This window comes from Anarrhichthys ocellatus, unplaced genomic scaffold (assembly GCF_004355925.1).
Source record: "Anarrhichthys ocellatus isolate YVR2014 unplaced genomic scaffold, GSC_Weel_1.0 scaffold19, whole genome shotgun sequence".
Classification (NCBI taxonomy): domain Eukaryota; kingdom Metazoa; phylum Chordata; class Actinopteri; order Perciformes; family Anarhichadidae; genus Anarrhichthys; species Anarrhichthys ocellatus.
This window is the reverse complement of record NW_022280049.1, coordinates 445,353-455,867: the sequence shown is the minus strand read 5'-3', so window position 1 is coordinate 455,867 and position 10,515 is coordinate 445,353. Positions and strand designations below refer to the sequence as shown.

Genomic DNA, 10,515 nt, shown 5'->3' with positions numbered 1-10,515 from the left:
CACACACACACACACACACACACACACACACACACACACACACACACCCACACACACACACACACACAGACAGAGATGCACACATAATGAATGAATGCCATTTTGTCCCTCATGAGCAGCCTAGCTGTGGATGCTGAGTGTTTTCCTTTCACTCTTGTGGTCACTGAGAGTGTTTGGCTGTGCTCTGCCACTCCTGCAGGCCCTGTGCTATGACTCAGGGATGTATGCTACAACATGTGATGGGAGTTGCTATTCCGAGGACAGTCTGCCCAAGGAAAAAACACGACAGGCAGAACTTGCACATCAGGAGAGCCTTGATGCCTAGCTGCATTAGCCTCGATCTGCCCCACTGACTGCTCCCCTGTCCCACTTACGGTATATTGAAGCCAGCCAGTCCTCTCCCCCTCTCTTCATCTTTAGTCTTGGCTTCATGTCTCCAGGGCACACTGTGTAGCTGGGTTGGTGTTTGCTGCTGCAGCCCAATCCATGAACCAACTGATCATTAGATCGATCGATAATTGAAGCTGTTCAGAAATGTGATTCATTTTGTTACTGCCACTGGCCACTGGAAGCTGTTGATCAATCAATATTGGTGTTGCTTAGTCAAGGAGTTCAATTATTTCATGGGTCAGGGGTTGCATTGGTGTATGATAACGGTAGTGGGTGGATGGATTGATATATTGATGGATGGATTGATTGATGTATAGTACAGATGAATATACTGTAAATGTGTATTTTTCCTTCAAACTGTATCAGTATTACTCCTACAGAGGAAAAATTAGACATGACCTCATTGATGTGACAGCTCCATGGTGATGGCACACTTGACTGGCAGTGGCGCCATAATGTAGGCCAGCTCTATTTATGAACATATAGTGAAACATTAGGAGTATGAAAAGACTAAAACAATCATAAAGCCTATAAGTTAATAATCAGCTCTACCAAGTGTATTCCCCTTTATTCTGCTTTGTGATATGAAATATTAAAGTCGTACCGTGGCTATATGTACTGTAAGTATTATTCCAAAGCCTAGAGGACTATAGCTGCTGGCTCACTGGCTGCCCTCATATTACTTTTATTTAATGATAAGAACTCTATTGTGCCGTTTTTGAAGGATCACTGAGTTGAAGGAAATTGGCTCAGACAGCAACAGAAGAAGAGATGCAGACAGTTTTCCAGACTTGCAACATCTCTCATCCTCTAACATCCAAAGATCTTCCTCTCGCCTTCTGTCTCGCTGTCTGTCTCTCTCCGGAACCATCAGAACCACCAATAGAGATCTGTAACACAATGCAGCACACTATTAATCTTCAAAAGACCCATTATTTAATAGTGCACTGGGGAACTCAAGCCTCGCCAGGTCGCAGATGAAAGGGGAAATGAAATGAGCGGCACACAGAGAGCCCTGTCTTCATAATGCTAATGGAATGAGCTGACAGGCTGAATGAAGTAAAGGGAGATGTGATTATGTCTGGAGGACAGACAATTAACCAGCAAAAACACAACAAGCAGCAGTGAAGCAATCAACAGACTTAAACAAGCCACCAAGCTGTTGTTTGACAGTTGACTGTAATAGTGTTTGTTTTTCTATTATTCCTTTGGTGAACTTCAGTGCAAGATGATTTTATTTAAATGTGTTATTTTAACAGGGACAAGTAGGCTACATATAACCATACAGACAGTATATAAAGCCTGGCTTGTTTACAACGTCCCTACAGTCTACAGCTGTGCTAGCTGCCTGTGCCTATCCATATGGTAGATTTTAAGATACTTTACTGGATAAGTTTTGACGTTCTGGTGGCACGAGAGGAAAAGTCAGGGTCCCAATAAAGTTATTAGACTTTGTCCCATGGGGAGCATGCATGTCAGTACTAAATGGTGGTGATGAGTGTAATCCTCAGTAATATAACACATCCTCTCTATGGTGAATATGCTGTCTGATGTCTGTCTTTACCTGATATGTCTTTAGTTCTATTTGTCTCACAGTTGTCATGGACAGAAAATACCTTTCGTAAAGGATGAGAAACGCTACTTACTGAATTTTCAGTCTAACTTGAGTTTGAAATAATTTCAGTCATGATGCATTTTGAGTTTTTGTGAATAAGGAGTTCCACATATTGCTCCTCTCAACTGAAAAAAACATCTATCCAAATTTGATTTGAATGAAAGGACATCTTACAGTTCCCTATCGGTGCACCCTGAGCCCCTCAGGATCCAGGTTATTTAGACGTTCAGGATAAGTCGAATGAAGTGATCAAAGCTGATTATTTAATTTGTTCAAAACATGGAAGTGGTGAGATCTTATTAGCTTCCTATCCAAAATTCCAATGTACTGATTATTGTAGAAGCTGCTTGCGACCATGACGTTTCACAATAACTGTAATAAGATCATGAAATGCAAAATATATTTGTAGCATATTCTCTGATGAGTGTAAATGTATTTGAATTGGCTCTTGAAACTTTCCTCAACATTTTTATGTCTCAAACTTTTGATGGGAATCGTAATATATATTTTTCTCCCAAAGCCTGTTCAATTAAAGGTTTATTGACCTTTATGTAAACTTCCAACAAGAATCAACCCCAGAATTAAAAGCAGAGCATATCGTCTGTATTTCATTTGTCTGCTGTCTTCTGCAAAGCGATCATGAATCTTTGGAGTATTTATTGTCGGCTTTACTTGTTGTTCCTCACAATTTAAGCAATCCAGCTGCCCCACATGAATCTCACACCTCAAATCATCCAGATATTCACACACACACACACAGTATTTTGTGCCACGTGTGCTGCTGTTGGAGTGTTCGCTGAGCTCTGTTTCAAACTTTGTTGCCAGCAACTGTGAGTCAAAATGAATTGTTGAGTTGCTGAACCAACCCCTGCTGCTTCTACCCAGCGCCCCATGTGGTGCAGCTGTATCCGGTGTGTCATATTCAGCTGGAGGGGGTGTGTGTTTCTGTGTGTGTGTGTGACAGATTGAGAGCACGTTGTCAATAACAGCCAACTGGCCCTTCCTAAATAAAAGCTGTCGTTCAGTCAGCGAGCAAGGCTTCTGCTGGAATCTGTTTACCGATTGTATAACACTCACTTATCATATTAAGCCCTGTGCGTTGTGTGTTGTGTGTATGTACATGCATGTGGTGTGTGCTTGAGTGTTTGAAACCACAGTGTGTCCAATTGCTGAGTCCAGTCATAATTCATTACAGCGGGGAGCTGATTGATAAGAATTTAAGTTATTACTGATAAATTCATCCTGTCAGTCAGATTGTCATATCCATGAGCTCTTATTGTGTCATGTAGCAGAGCAGCAGCTGTATCTGGGCATTTTTTCTCACACTTCATGTCCCAATGCAACTTCCGCAGACCCTGTCTAAGTTGGTCTGACCTACCGTATGAACTGCATGTGTGCTCATACCAGGCGACGGGATTGAATAACTGACTGACCGAGACAGAGAGACATTGTGTGGGCAAATGAGCAGAGAAGGGCGGACATTGTCTCAGAAAAATGAGACACAGACATCGACACAGAGAGATACAGTCTCTCAGATACAGGAGGAGAGAAGGGAGAAAGAGTGAAAGGTCTGCCGATGAGCTGTGTTTGTGGGCAGCTTGGGGACTTAAGGACAGCGGAGGACAGGATTCACGATTACTATTGATTCAGAACCAGATTGGGAGCAAACTCATCGCCAGCTCGCAGACGCACAAGTTTTACTTTGGATTTGAAAGCGCTGTTACATCATTAGAAAGAGGGAACGAAGTCTTAATTCAAGCCACCTTATAGTGGTGGGAAAGTATAAAACAGCATTAGAAATGTCCCAATGCTACAGGTCTGCTGTTTTGGTTCTTTAACCATACGTCAATGTCTGTTGCCTGACCTTGTTTGCTTTCGGTTGGTGGAGAAGCGCTGCAATGATCAGATTTGTTTCCACTGCTTCTTGTGGACAGACTCCTTTACGTCTCACTGTAGATACTTTTGTTCTTTCTTTTCTTCTCCTGCAGCTTTATTTCCCCGTTTCTTTGCCTCTGCCCTCTTTAAAATTCTCCCCCTCTACTCCCCCCTGCAATATCCTGTCCTTTCTCTCTTTTCTATGCCTAGACCAATTCTCTTTTCTGTATCCCTTCCCCTTTTCTCAGCCCCTCAGAGTCCCCTCCCCTCTCCCCCCTTCCTCACCTCTACAACCCCCTTACGTCTTTCCTGTGTGTTTCTCTTCTTCTCCGCTCTTCTTCTTGTTGGCAAAGAGGTAGAAGGAGGCGGTCGGAGGCTAGCTGCATTAGCTACATGCATTATTCATGTGCCCTGCAGTCTGTGTGGGTCTAGGTCTTCTGCTGGCTTTTCACTGGGACACATGGGCCTTGTGAAAGAGCTCTGTGTGTGGGACACAGGGCCTGATGGAAGAGCTGCACAGACGAGACTATCAATTCCTTGATTCCTGCTCCCTCTTGTAGATGAAAGCCCCAGGGAGTGAGAGTTTACTTCGCAGATCAACATTTAAGTACAACATGGTGTGGTTTCCTTGGACAAGATCAAGAATGTTTATTCAGTGTCTCTCCCAATTTAACAGCCAGGCTTTCCACAACAAAGCTTTTCCCAAGTGTGTTTTTCTCCCCGAACCAGAGGCCAGCTAAGGTTTCAGCCATATCTGCCCTGATGTTCATATGAAAGACTTGTCCTATTTTATCCTTGGCAAAGATCTGTCCCTGGCTGCCATTTTTCTATTTCCACCACATCGGGATTCACAAGCCTTCCTCTTTGCTTTTAGAGTGCCCCCAGTAAGAACTGTTAACTGAACTGGGCGGTATGAAATTTTAATTTAGACAACCAGACGGAGATGGAGTGCCTCGTCTCCACATCGCCATGTCCCTTTGAGGCTGTCGAGGAGTAGAGAGAGGGAGCGGGAGAGAGAGACAGAGAGAGAGAGAGAGAGAGAGAGGGAGAGAGAGAGAGAGAGAGAGAGAGAGAGAGAGAGAGAGAGAGAGAGCCTTGGGGACCAGAGGAGGGGCCTCTTGGAAAACATAGCTGGTTTGGACTCACATCTGCCTTACTTGACATACTTGTGTGTTCACTCTGAAAACATCAACAACTGGAATATAGTTCTGTTACTTGTAAACAGGTTCAAAAATCAAGGCAGATACAGCTGATCTGACTTAATCACGCTCTAATTATAAAAATGAACTCGTCATGTGGTTATGCATCTTGTTTATGGGTTTTGACAGGTCTCCCTGAGAGTGATGCTCTGCTCTGCACAGGTGGCCGCACCAAATTGGGATTGGCCCTAATGATCACGAGGACCCCCCTCCACCTCTTTTCAGCCAATCCTAGAGGGGCAGCAGAGCTGATGTCTCAGAGGGCGAGAGGGTATTTGTGTTCTGGAGTCCTGAAGAGACAAGCCACATCACGGTGAGTCACACTCTCACAGTCTTCAGTTGAATTGTGCTTCTTTCTCAAAATATGTGGACAAGATTGTGCAGGTTTCTTGAGGACAGTATATAGGCCTATGTCAAATCCTTCTCTGCCTTTTCCAGAGGCTTACCACATGTAATTAATGTGAAGTAGCCCTACCTTATTCTTTTAGAATATTTCATTGTTAAGATGTGCATTTCAAGGGTTGATACATATACACTAATTCACACTAATATCTGCTTTGGTAACGTTACAAAGGTGGGCTTTTATTGTGTGAGCGAGGATAGCAAACCCTTGGATCAAGTGCTAAAGATGTGCATGTATATGAGAAATGGCTGGCTGCTGCTGCCCAGAGAGACTGTCATCGGAGATGACTACCTGACTCGGCAAGGACAGTGAGGGTGAGAGAAAGAGAGAGAGAGGGGGGAAAATAAAAGACAGAAGAGAGAAAGAAGGAGAATGACAGCAAAAAGAACGAGGGTCTCTAATCCTCTTTAAGGACAGACCTACACTCCATGCTTTACTAATACTGAGGCAGACAAGTCATCGCTGGCAGAGACAAGCTGAAATCTGTTGTAGATGATTGTTTAAAGTAAAGATAAATTAATTTAGTATTATATCTCATGAAAATGACCTAAACTGCTTGAAGTACTCTATTGATTGCAATACAGGGTGTATTGTCTTCCTGTTAACCCTAACTCAAAGTACAATGAGGCAATTGCGATGTTATGGCTTTATCTTCCTTCTCACTCCACAAAGTCTTGTCTTAAAATGCCTCATACAAATGTGGCAGATGGCCAGAAAGTTATTGCGCTCCTTTAAGATCTTAACAAAAGTCTTGGCTTGCAAAAGTTACCTGCATTCTTTCAGAGAGCCAATCAAACTAAGCTCTCTGCAGCTGTCTGCTGAGGCCAAGGTACGGATCATTAGGATTCAGGGGCACATTCGTCATCATTAACTGTATTGATCAGGTCTGGGCCGCCACTCTTTCGCGTCCCTGCCAAAGTTTCCCTCGCTTTTCTCTGCCTCACGGGGTGAAAGAGTCCAACACAGATATGAAGAGAAGAAGAAGTACATCATTAGAAAGTGGAAAAACAATGTCTCATCACCATGATGCCAAACAAATGAAACAGCTACTTACTCTAAATAATCAAAAACACATTGAAATCTGATTCCACAACACGTCCCTGCCCTCCAAAATATTTGTTGCTGTTACACAAAGCACAAAAGAAACATGAACATGAATAATGCAGCACCCTGTCAAGGAATTATTAGACGCTCTTCAAGCTCAAAGCCAGCGTATTGATTGGCTGACAGAAACAAAACACAGTTGAGGAGAATCGTACGTCTTGAGGTTTGGTAAGGATTCAATGCTGACCAGCTTTGCCTCCCTGGGGTTTGACCGAGCCCTCCATCCTTCATTATGTCCCGATAGCCCCCTGTGTAAAGGGCAGAAGAAAGTACGCAGCTGCAGATTTGTAGTGAACATGCAGATTGTAGCATATTTACGTTGAACTCTTTGTGAATCCTGTTATTGTGTGATGGTGCAGTTGTTGAGAATCAGGTAATTTAAGCAAATGTGTGTGTGACGTGTTGTTGTTCATGCTGACTACACTCCCACACCCCTCTCTTTTCCTCATTCAGCCTTCCTTGTTCTGTTCACATATCTGATTATTCATCGTATTCAAGGCACGCTACATGCTCTGAATACCAAAACAGAGCAGATGAAATGCAAATTTAGCTGAAGCCCAATGCTTGTGCTGAATGCATAGTCCAACAAGACAGAGCTTAATTCTAAGCAGTTTCTAACTTATTTTCTGTCTCCAAATCCTTTCATCTTCTCTCCACGTCTCCCTTTCTCTCTGTGTTCAGCTTGTTGGAATTATGTCTGTAGCTCATAAGCTTTTCTCTTTTTGTCTCTTTAGATAAATGGAGGAGAAGGAGCGATGTAGGAGCAGGTCTCCAGCTCGGAGAACCAGCCGGGTGCAGCAGGTGGTGGGAACAATAATACGACGTACCCGAGAGTCGCTTAGCAGGTACAGCATGAACAAGGGTCAGAGCTCAGGGGGAAAAATCCAATCCAAATGTTTGTAAAAGTAATACATTTGAATGATCAATACCCCCTGTGAGATTGCTCCAACTTTTGCATCTGAAAATGGAGTAGGTTTTGATGGAAAAACAACTGAGTATGCAGAAGTAAATGTTGGCACCACATAAACCACTGCGGCAACAACTAAAACGACTTATATTGTAAACAACCAAACAATCGAGTTTGGAGAGTGGAGAAAACAGCTCCCTCCACTTCTAGATCTGCTGCCAGATTCTGTAGTGGAGAAGAAGAAGTGTGGGAGGTGTGGTATATATATCATTTAAGATTTAAAAGAGAGTAGCTGTACAGATGGTGTGTTTTATAGCTGAGAAAATATACTGCTATTGACAAATTCAGAAGAAAATGTAAGAAAGTAAAAAGTTGATTTCTTAAGCTGTCATGAACATTCACGCCATATACCCTCCCCACCCACATACTCAGACGCATAACACATAGTTGAGTACATATTCAAAACCTGACTGTCCCGCTCTCTTACACAAACACACCCCATAGTTGACCACAAATATGCTTTCAAGAGCCCTCCATTCCCTTGTTGTCCACAAAGTCTTTCTCGTCTCTGCAATGGAGGCAGTGTAGAGAAAGCCCAGTGAGCTCCCTGTTTGTCATTCTTGGGACAAAGTGTCACCATGTCACCAGCTGACCAGGACTGTCATCCCACTCCCATCAGTCTCAGCTGTAATTTGTGTTAAGTGTTAATTATCAAATGTTAGCATGCTAAACTCAGATGATGAACAAAGTAAACAGTTTACCTGCTACACATCAGCATGTTAACATTGTAGTTGTGAGCATGATACTGTTGTAACAAAGTACAGAGCCACTCGCACGGCTGTTTTATGATCATAAGGGTTTTAGAACTGATAAGATTTTTGGATTAGTTGATTAGTCAACAGAAAAATTAATTTGCAACTATTTTGGTAATTAATTAATCAGTTGAGTCACATTTAAAGCAAAAATGAAAAAACTAGAAAAATATAAAACTAGAGATCTTCCAGTGGGATCACACTTTACTTCTGACGCCCGTGCTTAGACCACACCTACAAACTTCATTTTGATCTTATCTAGACGCCACTAAGGTTCATGAATGCATCTTGCCCGTTTGTGGTGTTATCACGATGAAAACAGAAATATGAACACTTGAACAAGAACTCAAAAGCGCCTCTGTGGCAGTTCCTACTAGTTGTCTCCAGGAACACAATTCGCCCTGATGCCACACACAGTAAAAACAATACCAGCATCACTGTTACGGCTGGTAGTGCCAATTTGATTAATGGGAAAAGCTGACTTTGCAGCCACAAAGTCTATTGTTCGAATAGTCAGCCATTGCCAATTAAAGAAGGCAATGATTTGTAAAAGATTTTCTGTACAAAGTGATGAAAGTTGACAGCGTACCCCTTGATTAGCCTGAATTTATCTCTTGATGACGACAGTGTTATCATCTCCAAAGTTAACCTGTTACCCTGTTTGACCTCCTCAGAGAGCGGTTACTAGGCGATGGGAGGTCGCAGCGCTCCAACAGTCTGTCCAATCAGAACTTCCAGGCCAAGCTGACGCTGCAGATCACCAGGGACCCGGTCCTGGACAGCAGCACTGGACATGGCTTCATCCTCACCACAAATGCACCCCTGCTGGTCAGGGACATCGCCGCAGGTACATGGGCATGTTTGTCTCGGTGGATAACTGCAATTTGTTTTCCTGCTTCCTCTCCAAATGGCCACCTGCTTTATGCTACAGTGCACAAACACAAACACACACACACACACACACACACACACACACACACACACACACACACACAAACACACACTGGCCATTGATTGACACACCCCTGGAATTCCAACTGCAGGGCACAGTGCCAGAAAAGCCACAGAAACAACAGAGCAACCTGCTCATCCTTTATAAATTAAATCGCTCTCCATTTAGGCAACTTTGATAGGCGAGAGAGAAAAAAAAGAGAGAGAGAGAGAGAGAGAGAGAGAGAGATTGATCCATTACTTTTATGTCTATCCTGTAAGATAAGCTGATAAATTGCCCTGCCCTGCCACCAGCTCTATAATGCTATCTGCTGCAAAGTGATAACAGAAAACAAGATTTAATAGACAGAGAAGATGCTAGCAGGGAGACCGGTAGGGGGGGAGTTGACACCTATGGGTGTGGGAGGAGACAGCGAGGACAGGCCCTGTGAATGTGAGGAAAAAGTGGTGAAAGAGGAAGAAGGAGAGAAAAGGAAAGAGGAGGAAGGGAGAGGACTTGAAAAACCGCACAGATCAGGATATCGGCCAAGCTGGCATGAAAGAGAGAGGGAATGTGTGCAAGTGTTCCCTGTGTGTGTGTGTGTGTGTGTGTGTGTGTGTGTGTGTGTGTGTGTGTAAGCCCGCAAAGCAGTGTGGGATGCCATCAGTGGGTCAAAAATCAGGGACAGACAGGGCTTTGCCAGTCAGTCAGGGTGGGTGTAAATATGTGTTTACACATACATACACTTAGTATGTTCAAGTGTGTGTGTGTGTGTGTGTGTGTTAGAGTGAGCTAAAACTGCTATGCCTCAGCCGTGCTCTCTTGCCTGAAGACAAATGAGTATAAATAACTCGAGAAAGCAGAGCCGAGCCGAGCTGGATGAGACCCAGAATAACTGTAACCCCTCACATCCTGGAAAGATCAACTGAACACTGTTGAGTCAGCCATGTCGAATAACCATATGTGTCATTGTGTGTGAGTGTGTGTGTGTGTGTGTGTGTGTGTGTGTGTGCGCGTCTCTCTTTCTTTGAACTGAAAGTGCAAGCCCATTTTGTTTTATGCAAATGCTCACTCTTTTCATTGTGTGCTTGTGTGTGTGTTTGTGTGTATGCCTACATGTAGGGAGTCCTGCAGATGGGATACTGTACCCAGGGGACCAGGTACTGCAGATTAATGATACAGTGCTGGAGGACTTGAGTGCTGAGCAGGTGGAGGACCTCTTAAGGTGAGAATATCTATCTATCTATCTGTCTATCTATCTATCTATCTATCTATCTAT

General features: G+C 43.4%; 1 protein-coding gene across 4 annotated transcripts in view; it reads left to right on the top strand.

The window, feature by feature from the left end:
* Positions 1-10,515, top strand: part of frmpd1b (FERM and PDZ domain containing 1b) — a 24,319-nt gene that overhangs the window by 1,275 nt on the left and 12,529 nt on the right. For 2 of the 4 annotated variants that reach the window (XM_031858205.1, XM_031858206.1), the window contains exons 2-5: positions 5,242-5,392; positions 7,321-7,431; positions 8,980-9,152; positions 10,359-10,461. In XM_031858205.1, the coding sequence (XP_031714065.1) occupies positions 7,325-7,431; positions 8,980-9,152; positions 10,359-10,461 (383 nt within the window). In that variant the 5' untranslated portion in view covers positions 5,242-5,392; positions 7,321-7,324. Of the gene's footprint in view, positions 1-5,208; positions 5,393-7,320; positions 7,432-8,979; positions 9,153-10,358; positions 10,462-10,515 lie in introns of all 4 variants that reach the window. The other 2 variants (XM_031858204.1, XM_031858207.1) reach the window with 1 other exon arrangement.